The 23,570-nt window shown below is 45.8% G+C and overlaps 3 protein-coding genes across 3 annotated transcripts; 1 reads left to right on the top strand and 2 right to left on the bottom strand.

The window, feature by feature from the left end:
- Positions 1–5,525: 5,525 nt before the first annotated feature.
- Positions 5,526–6,916, bottom strand: LOC120695403. Its single transcript, XM_039978664.1, has 3 exons — positions 6,896–6,916; positions 5,744–6,646; positions 5,526–5,586 (listed from the first exon to the last, which is right to left on the bottom strand). Exons 1-3 carry the CDS (start codon positions 6,914–6,916, stop codon positions 5,569–5,571), a joined length of 942 nt encoding a protein of 313 aa, XP_039834598.1. The 3' UTR covers positions 5,526–5,568.
- An 8,570-nt stretch (positions 6,917–15,486) lies between these two features.
- Positions 15,487–20,052, bottom strand: LOC120683047 (OVARIAN TUMOR DOMAIN-containing deubiquitinating enzyme 4-like). The gene is made up of 7 exons (XM_039965063.1): positions 19,481–20,052; positions 18,083–18,594; positions 17,856–17,977; positions 17,697–17,737; positions 17,509–17,607; positions 15,943–16,138; positions 15,487–15,781 (listed from the first exon to the last, which is right to left on the bottom strand). Exons 2-6 carry the CDS (start codon positions 18,567–18,569, stop codon positions 15,967–15,969), a joined length of 921 nt encoding a protein of 306 aa, XP_039820997.1. The 5' UTR covers positions 18,570–18,594; positions 19,481–20,052; the 3' UTR covers positions 15,487–15,781; positions 15,943–15,966.
- Positions 20,053–20,675: 623 nt separating this feature from the next.
- LOC120683036 (probable polygalacturonase) lies at positions 20,676–23,193 on the top strand. Its single transcript, XM_039965051.1, has 3 exons — positions 20,676–21,474; positions 21,991–22,322; positions 22,597–23,193. Exons 1-3 carry the CDS (start codon positions 20,906–20,908, stop codon positions 23,082–23,084), a joined length of 1,389 nt encoding a protein of 462 aa, XP_039820985.1. The 5' UTR covers positions 20,676–20,905; the 3' UTR covers positions 23,085–23,193.
- The last annotated feature ends 377 nt before the right edge of the window (positions 23,194–23,570 follow it).

Raw genomic sequence — 23,570 nt, 5'->3', positions numbered from 1 at the left:
CAAAGACTTTGAGTCGAAGAAAAAAGCTCCGCCGTCGATCGAGGGTGTACAGCGGGCTGCTGCAGACCCGACCGGTCTGACCGGTCTGGCCGCAGCAGCCGGGTATAAATACCCCCCACCAGCCCGTGGGTGGGTGAGTCTCTTGAGCCTTTTGTTTTCTCTGGTTTTTTCCTTCTCCCTGCCCCTGCTCTAGGTTAGGGCCAAGAACTCCAACGCAAAAGAGGGTTAGGTATAGCTAATCCCTGAAATTTAGAGGGTGGATGATGGGCGGATGGCTCTAGCTTTGTATAGGTGAATTCCTCCGAAATTTATGAATGAAATCCTGTTGAGATTCACCTTTGTGTGCTGAGTACTCGTCCTCTCTCTACTCCTTTGCGTTTTGGTCTTGATTTCTCCTCTTTTGGGATGTTTCGTGTTTAGAGGAATCAAGCTCTTGGTTTCGTGGTTTGATGGACTCGTTGTGACGATTCTAATCTATCTAGCCTAGTGCCAAACCTGCAGGAATCGCGAGTTCTCACGGATTGAGATTTTTGGGTTCTTAAGAAAACCCCAATTCTCTTTGATATTTTCTTAATTTCTCACGATTTGTTATTCTTTTGGGAATATGTTCATGAGGTAGATGCGAAGCTTTCCTCCAAGTTTCGTTGGATTTGGACTTTGTTTGCTCGAGATTTGACATTTGGAGCTTTGTTGGCGGGCTTTCTGGGAGCGACCGGTCTGGAATTTGAATTCCCAGCCCGACCGGTCTGACCGGTCTGTGCAACCGGTCTGACCGGTCTCGACAGTTCAGTTCTGTGTTTTGCATCGTGTTGGCTCTTTTGCTTCCGCGCAGCTACCTAGGGCTTTTCACTAGGAGATAGCTCGTTCATAGCTACTCTCTCATATCCTAGTTTCAAGGGCTTGCGGTGATTTTGGGATATAGGCTGACGGATTGATTTCTGAAGAAATTTTGATCGGCTCCCATTCACCCCCCCCTCTGGTCGCCGGTTTCGGTCCCTCAATTGGTATCAGAGCTTGGTTGAGGTTTTCAATACCTTAACCGGTTCGAAAACCACTTGGCGACCATGGCGAGTCTTGGTAAGATCCCGGGGTTTTCCGGTGAGGACTATGCCTACTGGAAGGTTCGCATGAGTGCCTTCTTGCAGAGCATGGGAGCCGAGGTCTGGGAAATTACCAAGAACCAGCTTTACGAGGTGCTTGCTGTTTGGACCACACCTCTCCAGGTGACCCAGCACGAGGCTAACGCCAAGGCCGTCAATGCCTTGTTCGCTGGCATTTCTCGTGCGGAGTTCTCATGCATCCAGAGTTTTCAGGAAGCCCACAAAATTTGGACGTGCCTTGAGAACTACCACGAGGGTACACCTCAGGTGAAGGCCAGACTGTTCGAGACTCACCGGCGTGAGTACGAGAACTTCACACTGGAGCCGGGTGAGAGCATTGACCTGATGTTCAGTCATTTTCAGTCGATTGTGAACAAGGTCAATGCGAACAGATCTGCTAGTGCCCTTGAGTACACAGAGCACGAGAAGGCTCTCAAGTTGCTCTTCGCACTTGACCGCTCTGTGTGGGATCTAAAGGTGAACACGATCATTGAGTCTGCAGGCTATGAGACTCTGACCGTGAACGAGCTTTTCAGCAAGCTCAAGGCCACGGAGGTGGATAACCAGACACAAGCCAAGCTCAATGGTGCCCCTCCTTCCAAGAGCGTCGCTCTTGTGACTGGCCCAGGTGGATCGAGCTCTAACGCTAACTCTGCTTTTGGCTTTTCTCTTGCCTCTTTACCTTCTGTTTCAGATGAGCAGCTGGAGACGCTGGGCGACGACGACTTGTGCCTCCTCATCAGCAAGTTCCAGCGCGTATACCACAACAGGCAGAGGAAGAAGAACCCCGGGTGCTACAACTGCGGCGATCTGAACCACTTCATCACCGATTGCCCCAAGAAGTCCGGCAGTGGCCAGAACAACTCCTTCGACTACTACCGCCACCGCGACCGCGACGAGGGAGACTCCAACAAGGAGCGTCGGCGCCACAAGCACCGCAGTCGTGACCGGGGAGGACGCTTCGACAAGGAGTCGCTCAAGAAGCGCTTCTAGTACAAGGCCAAGAAGCGGGAGAAGGCTTTCCTAGCGCAGCTCAGCGACCTCGACAAGAGCTCCGACACCGACCGCTCTTCTTCACCGGCCTCAGACGATGACGACAAGAAGAAGAAGAAGCGGGACAAGGAAGCCACCGGCTTCATCGGTCTTTGCTTGGCGGCCGGTCGGCGCAAGAGCTTCTGCACCATGGCGGGCGAAGCCGATGGTGCTCGTGCATCTTCGGGTGGACATGCTACACCGACGCACTCCGGCTCTTCTCCTGGATCCGAGAGCGATTCAGAGGTAAACTCCACGATCGACCTGCTTGATACAGAGGTTAGGGAGTTGTACGCCGCTCTCGACAACCAGAAGAGACTGCTTAAGTAAGCAGCTAGAGAGCGTAGAAAGCTTAGGGTTGAGCTAGCTTGTGCTAGGGAGAAATCTAGTGAGGATGAGTGCGCTGGCTGCATATCTCACATGAATGATCTTGTTGCTCTCCGTGCCAAGCATGATGAGAACGTCGCGAACTTAGATGTTGCTAAGATTTCGCTTTCTGACGTGTCTCACGAGCTAGCCAAGGCCAAGCATGAGCTTGAACTTGTCAAGGACGCTCCCATTGTTAGTGATGTGCTTGAATGCAATGAGTGTCCTATCTTCAAGTCTGATCTAGCTTCTTTGCAGTCCAAGTTTGCTACTGTTGTTTGTGAACTAGAGGAGCTTAGATCTAGGCCTGCTTTGCTTGGCGCTTGTAAGCTTTGTCCCACGCTTAGGTTGGAGCTAGAGGAGAAGAACGCTTTGATCAAGTCTTTTGGGAAGACTAAGGTCGTAGAGTCTAGCCCACCTATTGACTGCTCCGTTTGCCCTGATTTGATTGCTGATTTGGATAATCTTGCGGTAAAGAAAACCAACCTGGAAAATGAGAATACCTATCTTAGGGCGATTCTGAGTTGGGTTTCTAGCAGTGAGCCGCAGTTGGGCATGATGATTAAGCAGTTCAAGCATGGTGATGGGTTTGGGGTTGGTTACACATACACGAAGTCAGACTTTGACAGGTTGTATGGTAAGATTGGCAAGGCTGCTGTGTAAGCATCTAGGCCCTCAAGGTATGTTTCGGTGATTAATGACAACCATTATTTTGACTAATGAGTTTGTGCAGCTTAGTAGATCATTATCGCTCATTTGGTCATTTGTCAAAAGAGACCCCTCAATTTCGTTATCCAAAAAGGCGATCTCGGTTTTCAACTCAATTATATGTCAAGACTAAGGATCTTTCTAGTCCTAAGTGTCATAAGGTTGAGAAGGACACTTAGGTTAGTATAGGTTTTATAGTTTTGTAGTGATCGCACTATTAAGAGGGGTTAAGGCCAAGTAACTTGAGCATGGACATGGTCAATCAAAAATGGATGCACACTATGGTCACTCAGGTTCCTAGAAGTTCAAATAAGTGGCTTTCAACTTATATCTCAAGAATATTTGGATTTCATTCAAGACTCAAATCAGAAAAGGCAAAATCAGAAAAAGTCTTTAACACCGGTTTAACCGACGCTTTCCCTTTTCTATACGTCGGTTAAACAAAGTCAGCAGAGTCTGGATAAGTCAATACACCGGTTAAACTGACGTGTTTGAATTTAACGTCGGTGCATTAGTCCAGAGTTGGTTTTTCCAGGGTGATTCAAGTTCTATACACCGGTTAAACCGATGCTGTTTGAAATGAGACGTCGGTGCAATTGACCAGTGAGATGGTTTTTCCAGGGATTTTTGAAGTTGTACTCATCGGTTAAACCGGCGATGGTTTTGAGTTAACGTCGGTGCAGTTGTCCAGAGACTTGGTTTTTCAGTTGATCAGTGGACAACTACACTCACCGGTTAAACCGATGATACGTCGGTTAATCTGCCCAAGTTGTAATGGCTAGTTTTTAGAATGGGCAGTTTACATTCATCGGTTAAACCGACGCTGACTATTGGAGGTACGTCGGATTAACCGGCGCTACGCAATTTTCTGGCAGCTTTTTCTCCAACGGCTCTATCCGTGTGAGCTGCCTATATATACCCCTCCAATGGGTCATTTTGCTACTCTTGACACCAGGCAACATCCATACACTCATACTATAGTCAAGAGTCACCTTGACCTTCATCTTCCATTAAAGTGATCATTCAATCAATCAAGAAGCAAGACTAAGGACTTGAGTAGAGAGAAGCTTGTGTGCATCCGTTCTTGGTGATCGGTTCTTGCTCAAGTGAAGGCCCTAGCTTGTTACTCTTGGTGATTGGCATCACCAAGGCGATCTTGGTGATCGAGGTGTTTCTCGCGGAGCTTGCCAAGGATTGTGGGAGCCCGGAGAAGAAGATTGTACGTGGCTTGATCTCCACCACGCCGGGATGGTGAACGGAGACTCTTAGTGAGCGCCCTCGTCTCGATGACTTGGGAGGTGACAAGACTCTTTGTGAGTGTCACAACGTGGATTAGGGGTGTGTGCCAACACATCGATACCACGGGAAAAATTCTGGTCGTCTCTTGTCCACTCTCTTTATTCAAACATTTTCTTTCATGCAATTTATTCATGTGCTTGACTTAGAGATCATAACTTAGCTCTACCTTGCTAGGCTTTACTTCTCGTTTTATCTCTCATAGCTTGTGTAGGTAGCTTAGTTATCCGGTTGGTGAATTGGTGCCTTACTAGCATTGCATAGGTTAAGGTTGCTTTATTGTGTTTTAGAAATTGAAAAATGCCCAATTCACCCCTCTCTTGGTCCATCGATCCTTTCATGTTGAGAACACAGCTAGCACGAGCACGCAGCCTTCGCTTGTTGACCCTGTGGATGGTGTGCTGAAAGAACCACAAAAAGCACCTCCACAGAAGCAGGTTTGGGTTCCAAAGCCCAATGCGCTGAGGAACCCCCTCGACACCCTCCCTGCTGCCATAGCCCAGGTTGCCCAGAAGAAGAGGGCTGCTCCTCCCCGTCCGCAGGCTAGGCCTCCACCTCCCAAGCGTGAGGTGAGGTACCACTGCGAGTTCTGTGACAGGGAAGGTCACCTGGAGGAGTTTTGCTTTAGGAGGAAGCGGGTTGTGAGCAGAGAGAAGGAGAGACGGAACGCGGACATGTACTCTGCTCGGGTGCATGGTCCTTCTCGGCGTGGTGATAGGCGAGATGCTAGGACGCGCCGTGTAGGTGGAGGTCATGGAAACGGTGGTGGTTACCATGCTCCAGCGGGTGGTCGCTTTGCCGGTCGTGCTTCTAGTCGTTTTCAGTACGGCTATGGACCACGGGACCGAGACTTTGGAGGAGGTCTTGAGGCTCCACGCTTTCCTCGCGGTGGTGTTCGTCAGTCACGCGGTAGACGGGACGGGGGATACGCTTTATCTGATTTTGCTAACCCTTCTGTAGAGCAAATAGCTCGACACTGGTTTGCTTCCCACTTTGCTAACCCCAGTATTGAGACATTTGCTCACCTGATCAATTGATAGATTAGAATGGTGCAAGCTCAATAATCTCAGAGGTAAACGCTTCTCTGAATGATCATAGCGAAGAGAAATTAGCCAATCCAGATTTCTAATTGAAATTAGCAGATCTAAGATTTGTAATTGACTTGTAGAGGAGAAAGAGATGCAACGCATCTGACAGGATTCAACAAAATTAGAAGTGAAGAGGGTGCTACAGATGCGTACCTGGAAGAGGTCGTGATGAACGGGGTTGAGGTAGCAGGGGGTCCCTTCGATCCAGAAGTTTGCGATGTTCACTGGAGGCAAAAAGAGAAGAACAGAATCTGTACATGATGAACATGGCCTCTGGAGTTGCATTGGACGTATCATCATCCGCGGGAGGAGGTCGGGGTTAGAGTGCGACTTGCACCGCCTCCCAGGCTGCGACGGGATGGCGAACTCGTCGGGCCCCAAGAGCCCCAAGCTGTCACAGAGGTCATCGACGTCCCCCTCCGTGCTCCCGCTGATGCGGAGGTCCGCGCTGGGGGCAACGTCGAGCGAGCTCGAGGGGCGGACCCCGGCTACTGCTGCTGCTCCATCGATGACGACGGCAACCACAACGCGTGACCACGGCTCAGCTGTGTTAGGCCGGCGGCGGCGAGGGAGGCAAGCGGGGGCAGGGCCCGCGCGCCCGAGGGAGGCGCCTATGGCTCGAACGGCGGGGAACGGCAGGTCGACGACAACCACGACGTCGGTCGCATCGGGCCGGCGGTGGAGATTGCGAGGAAGGCGGTGTGGCGGCGGGAAACGGCGATGGATCTGACTGCATCGGGTTGTCTGCGCCACCGCATCGATATGGTTGCAGGCTCCGCGAACTGCCACCCTGCTGCCGCCTCCACAACATCCGTTTGGTGGCCTTGATGGCGGTCGCGTGGAGCCTGGCGGCGAGCGGAGGAGGTGGAGGTGAGCGCCGCCGCGGGCGCTGGCCTCCCTCGGAATGCTGCAGCCGCCGTGACCGTCGCCCTCGTCACCCCCGCGGGCGCCGAAACTGGAGAGGCATCGGGGAGGTAGAAGAAAACTCCGAAAGCCAGGCGGGTGGGGGTAAACGTGAGCCACATGTTCATCATCGGACGGTGTAAAACTTTTTTGCTATCGTGGCCACTCTAGCTGTGCGCCGAGCGGTGCGCAAATGATATATAGAAATTCCCCTCGTGCTCAAATCTATCCATGGGTGAGGTGCGGTCGTGCGCGGCAACAGCAGTGAGCGGAGGGAGCCGTGCGAGGCCGGGGCGGCGCTGGTCGGCTAGCTACTCGTGCTCTCCCGTCAGGTCGTCGCGCGGAGGCTGAAGCCGTCGGCACGAGCGCAGCGAGATCTGCAGCCCGTGCGGCAGAGCAGACCCAGCGGGCAACGCGTTGCATCTCGCCTGCCGCGCGGCGGCATCGTTCCAATCACGCCGCAGTCTGCAAGGGAATCGCGTGAATCGATCTCAATCTGCATACTTTGGTGCTCATAAACAAATGTCTGACAAGCCTTGCGGAGATTGATTCCAGAGCTTAAAGGATAACACTGTAACTAAGCAGCCAGACTACAGACTAGATGTCATCCATAAATTGAAGCATTTGCGTTTGCTAGATTTCAAGAATGTGAAATATGCCATTGTACTTTGGATTGTCACGTAGACGTAGATGTATAAACATTATGGATTGATTTGTGAGGGACCGAAACCGGCGACCAGAGGGGGGTGAATGGGAACCGATCAAAATTTCTTCCGAAATCGATCCGTCAGCCTATATCCCAAAATCACCGCAAGCCCTTGAACCTAGGATATGAGAGAGTAGCTATGAACGAGCTATCTCCTAGTGAAAAGCCCTAGGTAGCTGCGCTGAAGCAAAAGGGCCAACACGATTCAAAACGCAGAACTGAACTGCCGAGACCGGTCAGACCGGTTGCACAGACCGGTCAGACCGGTCGGGCTGGGAATTCAAATTCCAGACCGGTCAGACCGGTTACTCAGACCGGTCGCTCCCAGACAGCCCGCCAACAAAGCTCCAAATGTCAAATCTCGAGCAAACGAAGTCCAAATCCAACGAAACTTGGAGGAAAGCTTCGCATCTACCTCATGAACATATTCCCAAAAGAATAACAAATCGTGAGAAATTAAGGAAATATCAAAGAGAATTGGGGTTTTCTTAAGAACCCAAAAATCTCAATCCGTGAGAACTCGCGATTCCTGTAGGTTTGGCACTAGGCTAGATAGATTAGAATCGTCACAACGAGTCCATCAAACCACGAAACCAAGAGCTTGATTCCTCTAAACACGAAACATCCCAAAAGAGAAGAAATCAAGACCAAAACGCAAAGGAGTAGAGAGAGGACGAGTACTCAGCACACAAAGGTGAATCTCAACAGGATTTCATTCATAAATTTCGGAGGAATTCACCTATACAAAGCTAGAGCCATCCGCCCATCATCCACCCTCTAAATTTGAGAGATTAGCTATACCTAACCCTCTTTTGCGTTGGAGTTCTTGGCCCTAACCTAGAGCAGGGGCAGAGAGAAGGAAAAAACCAGAGAAAACAAAAGACTCAAGAGACTCACCCACCCACGGGCTGGTGGGGGGTATTTATACCCGGCTGCTGCGGCCAGACCGGTCAGACCGGACGGGTCTGCAGCAGCCCGCTGTACACCCTCGATCGACGGCGGAGCTTTTTTCTTCGACTCGAAGTCTTTGCTGCGATGCCGCCACATCGATGAAGTACCGATCCACGGTTTTGGAGGGTCCGCGAAACCCGGGTAGGTGGCCGGTTGTGAGAAAACCGCCAAAACCTCATGCGTGGGAAGATTCTCGCCTCCACGCCGTGGCCCTAGACGTCGTTCCCGCCTCGGCCTTCTGACGGCCCTAGACGCCGCCCGACGCCCGTCACCTCCTCGCCCGCAGCGAGGCCCTAGACGCCGTCGACGCCCGTCGCCTCCGTCAATCCCGAGACCGACGCCCGTCACCTCCACGACTTGGAGTCTTCAACCGCCGTCCGCCTCCTTGGTTTTGTGGCGCAAACCAAGAAACCCGCCTTCCGTCGCCGCTTGCGCCCTCGATCCAGGAGTGGACGCCACAGCTACTGCCCGGTCCGAGCTCCGGTCCCGGCTGCCCTTCACCGCCGTCCACCGCACGGTCCATCGGCCACAGCACCTCCACGGCAGCTCCCCGTCGACACTCGACGCCCGTGTACCAGCAATCCAAAGACCAAGCGCACGATCACACCGCACGGTTGACATTTCACTCATCACAAGGAGGATAGAGTACTCTTGTTCCTCAATCTCCCCCTTGATGAGTGCATTATCAACACACCACAAACGAACCAAGAGAAGTGAAACCAAAGAGAAACAAGAAGACAAAGAACTCAAGCAAGTGACACAAAGCTCAGAAAAGCAGGAACAGTCACTTACTCAAGCAAAGATCGATCCCCTAAGATAAGGGCAAAGGCTCGACGCAATCGATCAAAAGCCAAAACATGACTCCTCAAAGACAAAGGAAACGCTCGACGTAGTCATGCTGGAAGTGGAGGGAAAACAAAGAAAACCAGGAGCCAGAAACAAAGCAGACACTCCCAAACCAAAGTTTTTCCCTCTCACATGTGCAACTCTCCCAAAATGATGCACTCTCAAAGCCCTGTGCACAACAAGTTTTTCAAAAATCAAACAAGGCTCCCCCTTGTTCGATCACTTCTCTCAAAATTCTCCCCCTTGTTGGCACATGCACACATCAAGTCTTAAAAGACCTAAAGCTCTCCCTGAAGCTGAGACTCCCCCTGTACAGATGCTATGCAATGAATGCAATGCAGGAGGTGTAAGTGAAAGCATTCAGAGATACAAAGATATGAGCAACATCTAGTCACAAGCGCGTGTGCATCCATAAACAAGACCTGCATCTAGCTCATCATGGTATATCAAATCAGTCTAAAGCTAGGCAAGTTCAGTTTAGGAGAAATAAAAGCATCACCCAAGATCTAGCACTAACAAGTAGGGAAAGGAAAGCAGTGCTACTCAAACTCATACAGGTGAGCCAAAACAGCCAAAACAAGTTGCCAACATTCATTTTTCAATCAAATTTATCTCAATCAATTCTTAACAGCCAAAACAAGTTGCCAACAAGTTGCTTTACTTAGCGACGAGGCCAAGCCTATGCCAAAAGACAATCAGAAGCTTAAAGCACTCGTTTCAATCACGCACAGCCTTGCCCGGGTTCTCACAAATGCAAAGTGAGCCGTCCCGAAAGCTCGATCAGTGCGACAAACAATCCCACCTGGATCTTTTTAATCCATTTCAGGAACAGTTCAAGCAATTTTATCAGATTTAAATCATTTCAAGTATGAATTGGTGAACGAAAAGCCACACTAGCATGAATAAGATAGCAAAGCATATCAACACGCCCTAACATGCTAGTAGCCAAGACAGGGTGATCATGTTTTCAGATTTTCAAATCAAAATAGCTTAACTCAGATGATGTCATATACACAGAGGAGCAAACTATACATGATCAAGTTTATCAACTCACACTAGCAGGCACTAGAAGATCATAGCAATGTATACAAGAATGCTAGTGCAAGTGAGACAATGCAAAATGCAGACATGTACAATGCATATGCATAATGCAACTACCAAACCTAGAAAACAAAGACAAGCAAATAAAATCTATAAAGCTAACCAAAGAAAAGTCAGCAATCAAAAGGGGTAACAAACCCCAAGCTCCCCTCGCAAGCGAGCAAAGGTGTCCTGCTCTAGCGGTTTGGTGAGAATATCTGCGGTTTGCCTCTCTGAAGGGACATAGATCAGGTCTATGTGTCCTCTCTCATGGTTATCTCACAGGAAATGGAATCGGATATCTATGTGTTTGGTTCTGGAGTGTAGGACAAGGTTCTTTGCAATGCTAATGGCTGACATGTTGTCTACAAAGATGGGAACCCTACCGAAACTCAAGCCATAATCCTGCAAGATTTGTTTCATCCAAAGTATCTGGGAGCAGCAGCTAGCTGCGGCAACATACTCGGCTTCTGTGGAAGAAAGCGCTACGCTAGCCTGCTTGCGAGAGGACCAAGACACCAAAGATGTACCGAGAAATTGACAAGTGCCAGATGTCGACTTGCGATCCAACCGACACCCACCGAAATCGGCATCAGAAAAGCCCACCAAAACCAGAGAAGAATCCGCAGAATACCAAAGACCAAATTCAGGGGTGAATTTCAAATACCTGAAGATGCGTTTCACCACCTGCCTGTGGGAGGTGCGCGGCGAAGCCTGATACCGCGCACAGAGGCAGACGCCGAACTGAATGTCCGGTCGCGTCGCCGTCAGGTACAGGAGAGAGCCGATCATGCTCCTGTACTCCTTCTGGTCCACCACCTCGCCGTCCAAGTCCTCATCAAGCGCTGTAGATGTGCTGATCGGAGTCGGCTGAGGAGACAAGTCACTCATGTCGAACTTCCGTAGCAAGTCTCTAGTGTAGTTGACTTGATGGACAAAAGTGCCCTGAGGAGTTTGCTTGATCTGCAGCCCGAGGAAGAACTGCAACTCACCCATCATGCTCATCTCGAACTGCCTGGACATCTGCTCAGAAAACTTGGAGACAAGAGCGTGAGAAGAGCCACCAAAGATAATATCATCCACGTATATCTGAACTAATAGAAAATCAGTGCCAGATCGCATGCGGAACAATGTTTTATCAACACATCCCATTTTAAAATCCTGAGCCAGCAAAAAGGTTTTCAATCTATCATACCAAGCTCTAGGTGCCTGTTTCAAACCGTAAAGAGCTTTCTGAAGTTTATAAACACGGTTTGGAAACTTGGGACTTTCGAAACCTGGGGGTTGCTTCACATAAACCTCTTCCTCAATAAAGCCATTCAAGAAGGCAGATTTAACATCCATTTGGAAAACCTTAAAACCCTTGGAAGCAGCAAATGCAAGAAAGATTCGAATAGCTTCCAAACGAGCAACAGGGGCAAAAGTTTCCTCAAAATCAATACCCTCTTTTTGGCAGAACCCCTGGGCAACAAGACGAGCCTTGTTCCGAACAACCAAACCATCCTCACCCTGCTTGTTTTTGAAAACCCACTTCGTTCCGATGGGATTACAAGCAGGTGGAGGCTCGACTAAAACCCAAACTTGGTTTCTTTCAAAATTTTCAAGTTCCTCATGCATGACATTGACCCAATTAGAATCAGAAAGAGGGTGTCCAATATCCTTGGGCTCAAAAGAGGCAACAAATGCTGAATGAGTAAAGCTAGCGATATTTGTTACCTTGGACCTGGTGACTCGCTCGTTGAGATCACTAGCATCTGCTGAGGTGGATGGCGACGCTGAATGTGTCGCGGTGCTTCTCGTGTCGATGTCGCCTCCTCCTCAACCAAAGCTGGTGTCTCCTCAGGTGCAGCTGGTGTAGCCTAAGTCACCTCCTCGAACACCCCCGGGAAGTAGACGTAGTCGGGTCGGGGCCGTCGTCATCGTCCGAGCTCGTAGCAGAGATAGCTGGGTCCACAGCACGCGTGTTAGCCCCAGCCTCGCCATCTACAGCTTCTTCCTGCTCATCTTCAATGATGGAGGTGCCGACCTCATCATCTCCTGCAACTTCAAAGACAGAAGAATTGCATGGTGCAGTCTCGTCGAAAGTGACTTCACAAGTCTCTCTGACGTTGTTATTTTAATCCATAAATTCGTACATTTTTCCCCATAAGTGCACAGAACTGGACACATTCAAAGGGGATACTGATGGTATTTCGTTTTTTATTAATTGAACTCCCAGTTTTGTTTAAAACATTTGGATTCAGAGTTACTTTCCAAATGAAAAAGAAAAGGGTTAAAACAGAGTACGTTGGGTATTTAAACAACAATAATTTCGAGGACATTTCTTCCTCCGGGAGGGAAAAACTGATACTATTGCATCAAATACAAGACAAAGTTGACTAATACTCTGAACTCTTTTTACATTAATTGTTTAGTGGTATGTTGAAAAGGAAATATTATGCTTCAAATAAGCACTTCTGTAGGTTTCGATGGACCTTTCTGTGTTGTTGCATTTCCAGTAAAATATATGATTTAGAAACAGAAGTATTAGCATTGCACCTACATGTTCAATCGGAAGAATTGTTTTGTACATACGATGTTCAGCTGATTTGGTTATATTTATTCTATCTATACAACAATGTTTTTGAGGACATTTCTTCCTAAACTGTTGCATCAAATACAAAAGAAAGTTTACTAATGCTCTGAACTAATACTTTTTTACATTAATTGTTTACTGGAATGGTGAAAAGGAAATATTATGGTTTAAATAAGCACTTTCATAGGTTTCGATAGACCTCTCTGTGTTGTTGCATTTTTAGTAAAATATATGATTTAGAAACAAAAGTATTAGCATTCCAACTACATGTTCAATTGGAAGAATTCTTGTGTAGATACGATGTTCTGCTGATTTGGTTATATTTATTCGAACTAATTAGCACATAAATGTATGCCTTTTATTGTAATTGCCTCCCGCATTTATCATCATCTCTGTACATTTACAGGTTTCTACTGCACCTACGTGCGCACCAACAAAATCATCTATCACTTTGAGAGCAGCGAATCAGATTACCTCTGAGTTCAACGCAGTGAAAGTTGTTATTCATGCATAATTATTGTTGTTTGATTTTGTCTATTCCTTTGGTTTTATTGCCAACCTACTATTTTATTCCTATTACCTGAATTGAAGATTAATGGTCCTGTTTAGGAGAACAGACTTTTGCTGCATAATGCATTTGCTAAAATGGTGATTAGTGAAAGCTTCAGTTCTTCGCTTCAGGTATGTTTTATACTTGATCTAATGACCTGTTTGTGAACTTGCAAGAACCTGGTTATCCTTAAATTTTTGGCATTCAATATTAGTGTTCATTCAGTTAAAGTGGATTTAGAAATAGGCACACAACAGAATATAGCCTATGATGGCCTTCTCTAGGCTTTGGTGCCAATTTAGGGCGGCTAAACTGCGTCAGTTGTAGTTTTTGACCAGATCTCTTGTGATCCTCTGGTTTAGAAATTCTTTTTGCATCAGTGCTCAACTGAATCTTATTGAAGATTAGTTCTCAAAGCCTTTTGCAATGACATGCTCTCTATAAGGATTTTGGTTAGTTTCATCTACTGCAGTAAGAGATTCATGAACTTTTTAGGTTTTCTTTATGCTTGATTTTTCGATGCCAAGTTTAATTATTTGGGGTAAAAAAAGATTGGTTCAGTTTCATGAAGCCATCTCTTAGATAAGTTGATGTATCCGAAGTAGCATAGGAACTTCAATTCACTAACCTTGTCACTCTAAAATAACACACATGGTAAGGACATAAATTTTGCAAGGTAAGTAGTAGGCACATTTAAGAAGTCCTTCCTTTTTGAAAAAAAAGATGTGTTACTGTTTCTTATATGTTACATATAATGAATTAATGATGTTGAGTAGCAAACTAGCAAAATGTAGAATTATTGCATTTGTTGCTCCTCCCTCCTTCAGGCCAGGTGAGTTTATTGCGCATATTTAGCGTTCTTTTTTCCTTTATTATGATTGATAAAAATTGTAACGGATCAATGATTAGACCGGTGTCCAGCTGAAATTTCTTTATAGAATGCTCCTTGCTTCCTTTTGTCTGTTAAATTTGAAGCTTGCCACTGATGCTTCAGGGAAAAAATGGTTCCAGCTAAAAGCTCTGCATTTTGGTAAGCTTCTCTTCCTTCTTGCTTTTATTTATCCGTGATATCTACTAACAATGTTAGCTGCTCTTGATTACTTCCTATTCTGAGAAATTTTCATATTAGTATGTGCTATTGTGTATAAGTTCAGTTTAGTATACCATCTAATCTGAATATATAATGCCTGGTTTTGTCTAGGAAAACAAGACCAAAGCAAAACCATGCCAATGCTTAGAGCACTAAGCTAAATTGGAAAAAAGGTTGCCATATGCCATCACCTGCTCCTACCTTGATACCTTGCAATTGACATCAAGTTATCACTAATTCAAGTTAAATTGCAATTATTGCAGATCAGGAGTAGGACAACCATTCCAAAGACTTGACATTCAGCATTGCCTGTGCGGGAAGATATAATAGGCTGTACTAAGATATAGCTGTGTATTGCACATGAAAAATAATTGTACTATTATATGTGCCTACTAATATATATAGACATACCACGCTAATGCTACATTTATATATTAATGTCGTTCAACTTTAATCTAATGATGGCTAGGTGCGCCAAGGCGCGCGCAAAGTACTCGTAGAGAAGAAAGGATGAGAGGAAGAGGCTGCGCTGGGAAGTCGCCCCTGTCGCGCCGCTCTATTTGGCGCGACAGCGCCGTCGCGCCTTCGCCGCCGGCGCGACAAGATCCACCTCCACGTCATTCTCCTGTGCGTGGCACTTTGTCGCGCCGCATGCGTCGGCGCGACAACGTTATCCCGTCGCAACACGTGGGTCGGCGTGACCAAAAGAGTTACGTGATGCAAATAAATTTTGAAAGAAGTTATTTTTAAAATATTAACCAAAAAAGGTTAAAAATAAAAAAAACGGCGCGCAGGCGCCCAGAAACCCCCGCCGTACAGGCGCGTCAGGGATGGCAGCATGGGACACCGGCCGCCGGGGCACGGCGAGATCTGATCGGGTGCCCCCCTGCACCTGCCCGTGCCGACAGCGGCATGTGAGCGCGTTACCAGGGTGTCGCGCGCCGGTGACGGGGTTAAAGAAACTCCCGCCGGTGCGTTGGTGTCGATGGCGAGCGTAACTGCGACGGGCTGCGGTTTCGTGTTAAGTTTTCTGGCCGGGGATTCTGGGATTGCGGCTCGCCGGTTTTGCCGGAACGGCCGGAAGATGCGACGGCGGGGCGCCGGAGCTGGGTTTCTTTCACGTTTCGTACATCTATACTTCCAGCCATTGCATGATGACCGTGTCAGGTCCTACAAAGCTTGGTCGGTTTCACAGTACTGGCTCAAAATGTGGTTTGAACTCAAAATAGCTTTCGGCGAACACGAGAAGTCCGAGATAGTTCCTTAATCTACAAAAAAAAAAGAAATATCTGACAAGAACTCTGTATAGCCAAGGGAGCTATATGCAGCTTCTGACTGCAACAGAAATCAACAGTAAGGTAATCTTCAGATGCTGAACAGAGATCTCCGTTCCTTTGCCAGCTCCAGGTATATGCCAAATTCTGGCTATCTGTTCCTCGCCACAAAAGCACAGCAGTGTCGATCTTAACTTGCTGCCGGTGTCTCTCTGCCTGCAAAGGGAAGTAACCTATAAAGTTCAGTATAAGTCTACACAAGCAATGGAAGAGCCAGCATGGCAACACCTCCTATCTTGGCTACAAACTCAAACTCTGATGACATTTGAACATGTTTTAAAGGAAGAAAGGACCAAGGTATCGGGCATAAAACTTACCATCAGAAAGCTGAGCTGCAAATGTTACAATCTTGACCTTGGACCACCCTTTCCCGGTATCTGCAGAGCTTCATAATGGCCGTAACCATGATAAAGAACTTGGATGGGAGCTTCTGTCCCATACTCTTGGCCATATTCAGCTAGTGCTATTAAACCACCAGCTTCTTTATCATGCATGTAAACTGTTATTGGCATCCTGCAAATGCAGTGTCATGGTTATGGCAAACAAACAAATATAAAGAAGCCAACCTGCAAATAAAAATGCCAAATATATTGCTTGAACGATAGTGGAAGATTCTTTCACCCAAGAACTGAATTATACTTCCAGGAATTCAATATGGTGCTAAAGAAGCATTAGTACAGCAAAGAAGTATGGGTGGCTTCAAAGTGGCAGATTCTTTCACCTAAGAACTGACCTAAGAACTGAATTATACTTCCAAGAATTCAATATGGTGCTAAAGAATCATTAGTGCAACAAAGAAGTATGGATTAACCAACTTATCCCACACAACCAAGGTTCTAAATAGCCGGCTATAGCCACAGCTATAGCCTATAGCCTGCTATAGTCTTTGATAGAGGAGAAAGCTAGATATCCACCTCTTAGCTCTAAAAGACTAAATCTGCTAATAGTTGACTAAATTCCGCTATAGCTGCTAAATTAAGGGTTACTCAGTCAGCTAAACCATATAATTAGTCTTTATTTATTGTTAGTTTAGTATTGAACTTCATCTTTCACAAAATTTAGTGTTTCGTCAATGATGTAATGAGGAAATGATGCTCAAGACATACTTCGGTACATAAAATTTTCTTGATTTCATGTTTATATGCAAAAATACTCATAAATTTATGCACGGTGCTGAAGTAGAAATGCATAATTGTGAGAAGTTTCCAGAAGATTGGAGAGTATGCATAAACCATGGTTACCATATTTCACGGTGAAATATGAAATACTAAAAAAATTATATATTTATATGTTTAGATAAATATGAAGAAAATTCTAGAGTTAGATATTTTGTAAAAAAGTGTGTAGAATATGGACATATGGCAAAATCATATAAACCATGAAGTCTTATAAATAGGGATGCTCCCCTCCTCTCTTATCATACCATGGCATAAGAGGTCTCAAGTAAAAGATGACAAGGTTATCATGTAGTGTAGTAGTGTCATGATAGGGTGGCCACACAAAAAGTGTAAGTATTGTGTTGTACTAAGTATAGTGAATAAAGAGTTGAGTTTCTATATAGAGTTGGTATCTTATATTAGTGTCTAGGTGAAGGTCTTCTTCGTGTAATACGCTCATGTAGTGTGGGTAAAGGGTCCACGGAAGAAGTCGTATCACACTATTTTGGTATAGTTGCTCAGAAGCCAATGTAAAGGTTAGGAGTGCCAATCTCTCGACACTTAACCGCTAAATGGGTTACCTAGACTATAACCCGCTATAGCCTTTCTTAGCCTTTACAAACATTAACTGTTAAATGGTTTAGTCCGCTATTTTAAACATTGCACACAGCTTTAGCTAGGTAACAAATAGTAAGAAAATCTTAGGAGATCACAACTAACACTCACTGAAGAACATGCGAAGCCATGAATAACTCTGGTTCACCTCCCCAAACATGTGGCTTTCTAATCTGAGAGACATATGTATCGAAGTCCCCTTCAATGAACCTGGAAAAAATGTCAAAATAAAGAATAAGCAAGACACTATTTATTTAGATGGAAAAAAAATTATATGGTTATCAAATAGAGAAAATAACCATTCAGTCTCTGCTCGTCTCTTGATAAACTCATCAGCAACCTAAAGGAAGAAAAATTTAGACACGGAATTCAGATGATGGGAATCACCATTTAGCTTGCTGCTTAAGAACTTTTGCAATCAAAAGCATGAATCTGACATCATAATATTGTATGCATACCATTGTTCTCAACTCATCAGCTAGCTTTCTCTGAAGATCCTCATTAGGTATGGGTTTCCCTAATCTAATGCATGCACCATGTGCCACAGAACGAAACAAACATCTTCCATCTCTAGGAATACCTGCAGGTCATATGGTTCAACTATTAATGACTATTTGATATTCCACTTTTACCAATGACATATTGCATTTAAAAAAAAAGAGAAAGGAATCGTTTTCACTCTCACCAGTGACAGAATAATCTGTGTAAACTTTCTTCCCATGAGATAAATTTGATGATGATTCAGCGGGCTGGGTGCCATCAATGTTGTTGTTCACAGGACCCTCAGCACTTGCCATCCCAGACACTGCAAAACCTTGTCCAGAGGCTAAACCTCCTATTTTTCGTGGCATACTTCCCAAACGCCAACTTATAATAGAAAACTTGTGATGTGATAGTACATCTGACTTTACACTTCGGATTTGGCTTCTTGTTGATAGTTTGCACTGCGACTCTCGCCCTAAACTGACAGAACATGCTGTAGTTTGCAGATTAAATGACTTTATGTTCTTCTTAACTGAACCTATCATGGCGTAATGCCTCAGTGTTTGTGAGCACGAAGAATTCCATAAATCAACTCTTTGAGTCAACCATCCTGGTAACTTCCTAGACTCAGAATACATGTTCCATGAAGTACAACACCGCCAGGAAATACTAGGTGTGTTGAGAAGCATTCCCTTTAAGTAGTTCCAAGTGCAACTGAAAGTATGCATATATGGGAAATTAATATTAATTATTAGTGGAACATGATATCATTTCTATAGATAAATAAGATGTTGTGTCGAATAGAAATAAAGATAACAAGGCAGATTTGTGATATGCTTCGGTGACAACTGAAGAATATCAAAGGTAAATTTCAGTGCAGCTTCAATGACAATTATTTGTAGCGACAACTGGAGGTTAAAATTAAATTTCAGCGCTTCTTTAGATGACTTCTAGGAAACAGATATCAGTTAAGAAAATAAATAAATATACAAGATGTTGCAAGCATCAAGGACTTAGGGCTGCCAGTGACACCAAACTTTTAGCAAGCTACCATTTCATTTGGGCAGAAACAACAAGATCAGTGTTCTCTATGTTACTCACTATATTGAACAAGTGCAAACTTTTTTACATTTTTCCTTTCGCTCTTACACTTTCATAGAGGATTTAATTCCATGCCATCTTTTGAACTTATCAGGAGTCTTTTTTTTACAATAACTTATCAGGAGTCAGAATGTGCTAAAACAAAAATAGTCCTTTCAAATCCCAAACATATCAAGCAAGGACAACAACCTCCAGATCCTTCATTCAAACTCGTACACAATGCCCTGAACCAAGACTTTGCCTTATCCCTAATGGGTGATGGCAGATACAAAGGCACATCATCAGCTAACCACCAGCTATACACTGCAATTGCCGTCTAGGTAGCCTACTACACATAAACCCCTAAACCCTAAGGCTAAAATGGAACCATCCAAATGGGAGGTGAATTTATGATTCAATCTAACACTTAGCAACGAGGGAATACAGATATTACTTTCAGAAACAGAGGTTTAAAGAGAGCGGAAATTAATGGCAACAGGTAGAGAGAATCGATTTATACCTTTGGTCCTCCGATTTGGCAAATCGAACAGAGATCTCTTTTGAAGGAAAACGGAGAAATTTAAGCTGCAACGAGAGCCAAAACTGGATTACTGGAAGCTGCCTCTAGGGCTCCAGGTGCTGGAGCGGCGGAGAAGATTGGAGGCTTGTGCAGGCTCGCGCATGACACTGTCGGTCGGGGGCTCGGGAGTCGGGGCGCTGCTTCGCGCACAGACCTCCTCTTCTGTTCGGTGTTCAGGCTTGGGCTGCACAGCTGCAGGGACGAGGGGACTCCGGCCGGATTCGTCGGCTCGCTCACAGTCACAGGTCACAGCACAGGGGATTGACGATGAACAACGGATGATGAAGACGAGGAACTCAGAAACTGGGTCTTGGATGGGCTGGCAATTTTGCGGCCGTGTTGGGCCCTCAGGCCATGTTATGCCTCATTGGGGCCATGTTAGTACTAACTATTTCACATTTTCAGCCATGGGTATGTTTCGACTGTAGTTTTTCACCTGAAAAAAAGAGTAGGTTGGAAAGTACGAGTCTCCTTCCAGGATTTTTTTTTTTACAAATTTTCTGTAAGAGGAACGATTTTGGTTAAGGTTTTCCATCTTACAATTGGATTTACATTAAAAATTAACAGATCTTATTGTATCGAGGTATTACAGTGTGCCCTCATGTTGATGTTTGTGAAACAATCTCGCATTACTCACTTTTGAAGTAGTTGTGGTGAATGCTGTTAGGTATTTTTCTGAGTCACGGTAATAAAGAATTCAGTTATTCACTTGATAAATAAATGTATAAATTATTGAGACTAGTAACAAAGAGTGCAAAACTATAGAGAATTTTATGATGCTTAGGCCTAATCAATATTGTTAGGAGTTGTAATTGAATATGATATCGTATATCCAAATGAATCTCCCAAGCCTATAATAAATTTGGAATATATGGAATTCTCAATATATCAATAATGTATTCCGACAACTATAAATTAAACTTTTTATTATAGATAAACTTTAATAAGCATGGAAGCAAATCTGGGAGTGACATTTTCCGGTATGATGTCTATTAGAACTTTGAATTTATAATGTGGACGTACCTTGTTCTATAGTAGAGCTTAAAATTGGATCAAATTTTGCAATACCTTACCGCTGGCTACTAGCTTAATGGATGAGTCAAGGCTTCAGTCAATCCGAACAAAAAAAAACCCCACCCGTCATCCGTTCGGAACAACCCTTTCTATTCCAAGACATCTTCGCGACGGCGACATGAACCCCGATCCGATCCAGCTGAAGAAAACAAACAACTTCGAGCAGCTTTCGTGCAATTATTCCAGCGCCGCGCATGATCCTCCAACCTCCAAGCCGCAAAGATTCCAATTTGATAGCGCCCAGAGGAGAAGAAGAGAGTAATTATTGATTTCTCGGAGCCAGAAGTCGCAATGGCGTCTCCACCGCTTCAGTTCGCGGCCCCGCCCTTGCTGCTGCTGCTGGTGCTGCTGGCAGTAGCAGTCCCGGCCGCACGGTCCAGCCGTGTCTTCTCCGTGGCTGACTACGGCGCGGTTGGGGATGGGTCCCGCTACGACACAGCGGCGATCCAGGCCGCCGTGGACGCCTGCGCGGCGGCGGGCGGGGGCCGCGTCCTCCTCCCGGCGCCGGGAGACTACCTGACGGCGACCGTCCACCTCCGCTCGCGGGTGGTGCTGGAGGTGGCCCCCGGCGCGCGGCTGCTGGGCGGGACCAGGCAGGCGGACTACCCGCCCGAATCGCGCCGCTGGTACGTCGTCCTGGCCGAGAACACCACGGGGGCCGGCATCACGGGCGGCGGCGAGATCAACGGCCAGGGCGAGGCGTTCGTGGTCACGCCCAGCGAGGTGAAGAACGTCATGGTGAGCTGGAACGCCACCGGCGATTGCCTGGGCGACGAGTGCCGGCCGCGGCTCGTCGGCTTCATTGACTCCAAGGATGTTAGGATCCACGACATCACACTCAACCAGCCTGCCTACTGGTGGTAATCATTTCGTGATCCCTTACTTCATTGGTCGATTCAGGGGACATACAGATAGCTGCTAATTTCACTGCTAAAACCATACAGCAGTGTTCTAAAAAACGTTTTTAAACGTCGTTTAATCTTGATTAAATGCTGAACGGTGGCCAAGCGTTGCGTTTAATCACAGTGTCATTTAATCACAACACACGTTTAATCATGTTCAATCTACGTTTAATCACAAAAAACTCTAAACCATAGGCAAGCGTTCGTCTAGCGTCTAGCGTTTTTTAGAACCTTGCCATACAGTACTCTCCTAAGTGTGAACTGGTACAGACAAGCCTTCCTGATTTTTTTCCATTCCAAATATGCTAGAATCAACAAGCTTTTGCTCTGCTGCCCTTGTTCTTGCGATTGTGGGAAATAACTTATCTTGGTATGTTTTCCTAGTTAGGACATAGAATTAGTAGAAATAGAGTGTGTTTATTTTTCAGTGTACTTGGTCAAAATTAACAGGCTCTACACTTGCATTGCTTGCAGTCTTCACCTTGTCAGATGTGACAACACAGTGATCCGCAATGTGTCTATATTTGGGGATTTTAAGAGTCCCAACAATGATGGCATTGACATTACGGATTCTAACAACACCGTTATAACTGATTGCCACATAGACACTGGAGATGATGCTTTATGCCCAAAGTCATCCACTGGGCCCGTTTACAACTTGACAGCCACAAACTGTTGGATCCGGACTAAATCTTGTGCTATCAAGTTTGGAAGTGCAAGCTACTTCAACTTCAATAAGCTGGTCTTCAACAACATTACAATAGTTGATTCACATCGAGGACTTGGGATGCAGATCCGGGATGGAGGTACTAATCTGTGCTTGCAATTGTCAGTGTGTATTCATACAAGTAGTGTATAAAACCTTACTGTTTTCTTTTTCAACTTCTAACCCTTCTAGAACAGTAATAGTGTTTAAAGAAAGTCTGAAGGACAGTTTTAGGGCAACCTGAACCTCATCTGTACTTCTCTAATGCCTTGACGTACTATAGATACAGATTGCTTTAGGGCCTGAAAATTTGTATGTTGAACTATGTCTTGTGGACTAGCTTCTCTTAATTTTGATCTGTGTAAGTGTTGCAGGAAATGTTAGTGATGTGCTGTTTTCAAACATTAAAATGAGCACCAGATACTACCATCCTTTATGGTGGGGAAGAGCCGAACCAATCTACATCACAACTTGCCCAAGGCACCCAGATTCGAAAGAAGGTACCATTTCAGACATAAGATTCATCAACATCTCATCAGTATCAGAAAATGGAGTTTTCCTGGCTGGATCAAAGCACGGGCTGCTCCGCAATCTGAAATTCAAGAATGTCGACCTGACCTACAAGCGTTGGACAAACTACACGGGAGGCCTGTATGATTACAGACCTGGATGCGAGAAGATGGTGAAGCATAAGACTGGTGGCATGATGGTGGAGCACGTCTCTGGCCTGGAGATCGACAACGTAAGGATGAGATGGGCGAGAGGAAGCCTGAAAGGCTGGGACGTCAACCCCATCCTTTTCAGGCCGTCGACCATCGACAAGCTGTCTTTCCATGACTGGCAGTCAGTGGATGTTCAGTGAATTTGCCCCGCCCCAATTGTACCTGTGTATCTGTATCACGAATTCACGATGAATAAAAGGGTTGATTCTTTTTTGCCAAATATGCTAATAAGATATCCCAATTCCCAACAGTACTCGAGCTTCTGCAAATGGGCGAAAATTCGTGCTGTAGTTGTGTTGTGAGATCTGAATTCAAGTTAAGGCTATCTCTGTTCTTGTTCTTCACTGTATCTGTCCTTGTGGCTTATCTCGATTAGCTGAATGGGAGAATGCTACTGCGAAAATTCAAGCTTCACACGCCGGCATCGTGTGAGCGTGATGTGCGTGCATAAGACCATCTCCAGCAGTTTGGCAAATCGAGTTGCCATCTTTGATTTTTGGCAAAAACATTAAAAATACTCCTCCAACAGTTTGGCAAAAGACTTGGCAATTTTTGGCAACTTGGGAAAAACCAGCCTCCGGCGCGTAAATATACGAGCGCGGCGCGCGGTTGGCATCGTGGTTTCT

Source organism: Panicum virgatum, chromosome 2K (genome assembly GCF_016808335.1).
Source record: "Panicum virgatum strain AP13 chromosome 2K, P.virgatum_v5, whole genome shotgun sequence".
NCBI classification, from domain to species: Eukaryota; Viridiplantae; Streptophyta; class Magnoliopsida; order Poales; family Poaceae; genus Panicum; species Panicum virgatum.
The sequence above is the reverse complement of the archived record's forward strand: the minus strand, read 5'-3'. Positions and strand labels throughout refer to the sequence as shown.

What these genes read in the sequence shown, in the direction of transcription:
- LOC120683047 (XM_039965063.1), bottom strand. Translation starts at nt 18,569, where the DNA reads ATGCTTCTCAACACACCTAGTATTTCCTGGCGGTGTTGTACTTCATGG. An exon ending in CTGATGAGTTGAGAACAATG is followed by an intron (nt 17,738 to 17,855) that starts GTATGCATACAA and finishes TTCTTCCTTTAG; the next exon opens with GTTGCTGATGAGTTTATCAA. An exon ending in ATGGCTTCGCATGTTCTTCA is followed by an intron (nt 16,139 to 17,508) that starts GTGAGTGTTAGT and finishes CTGCATTTGCAG; the next exon opens with GATGCCAATAACAGTTTACA.
- LOC120695403 (XM_039978664.1), bottom strand. Translation starts at nt 6,916, where the DNA reads ATGCAACGCGTTGCCCGCTGG. An exon ending in TGCAACGCGTTGCCCGCTGG is followed by an intron (nt 6,647 to 6,895) that starts GTCTGCTCTGCC and finishes TGGCCACGATAG; the next exon opens with CAAAAAAGTTTTACACCGTC.
- LOC120683036 (XM_039965051.1), top strand. Translation starts at nt 20,906, where the DNA reads ATGGCGTCTCCACCGCTTCAGTTCGCGGCCCCGCCCTTGCTGCTGCTG. An exon ending in AACCAGCCTGCCTACTGGTG is followed by an intron (nt 21,475 to 21,990) that starts GTAATCATTTCG and finishes CATTGCTTGCAG; the next exon opens with TCTTCACCTTGTCAGATGTG. An exon ending in GATGCAGATCCGGGATGGAG is followed by an intron (nt 22,323 to 22,596) that starts GTACTAATCTGT and finishes TAAGTGTTGCAG; the next exon opens with GAAATGTTAGTGATGTGCTG.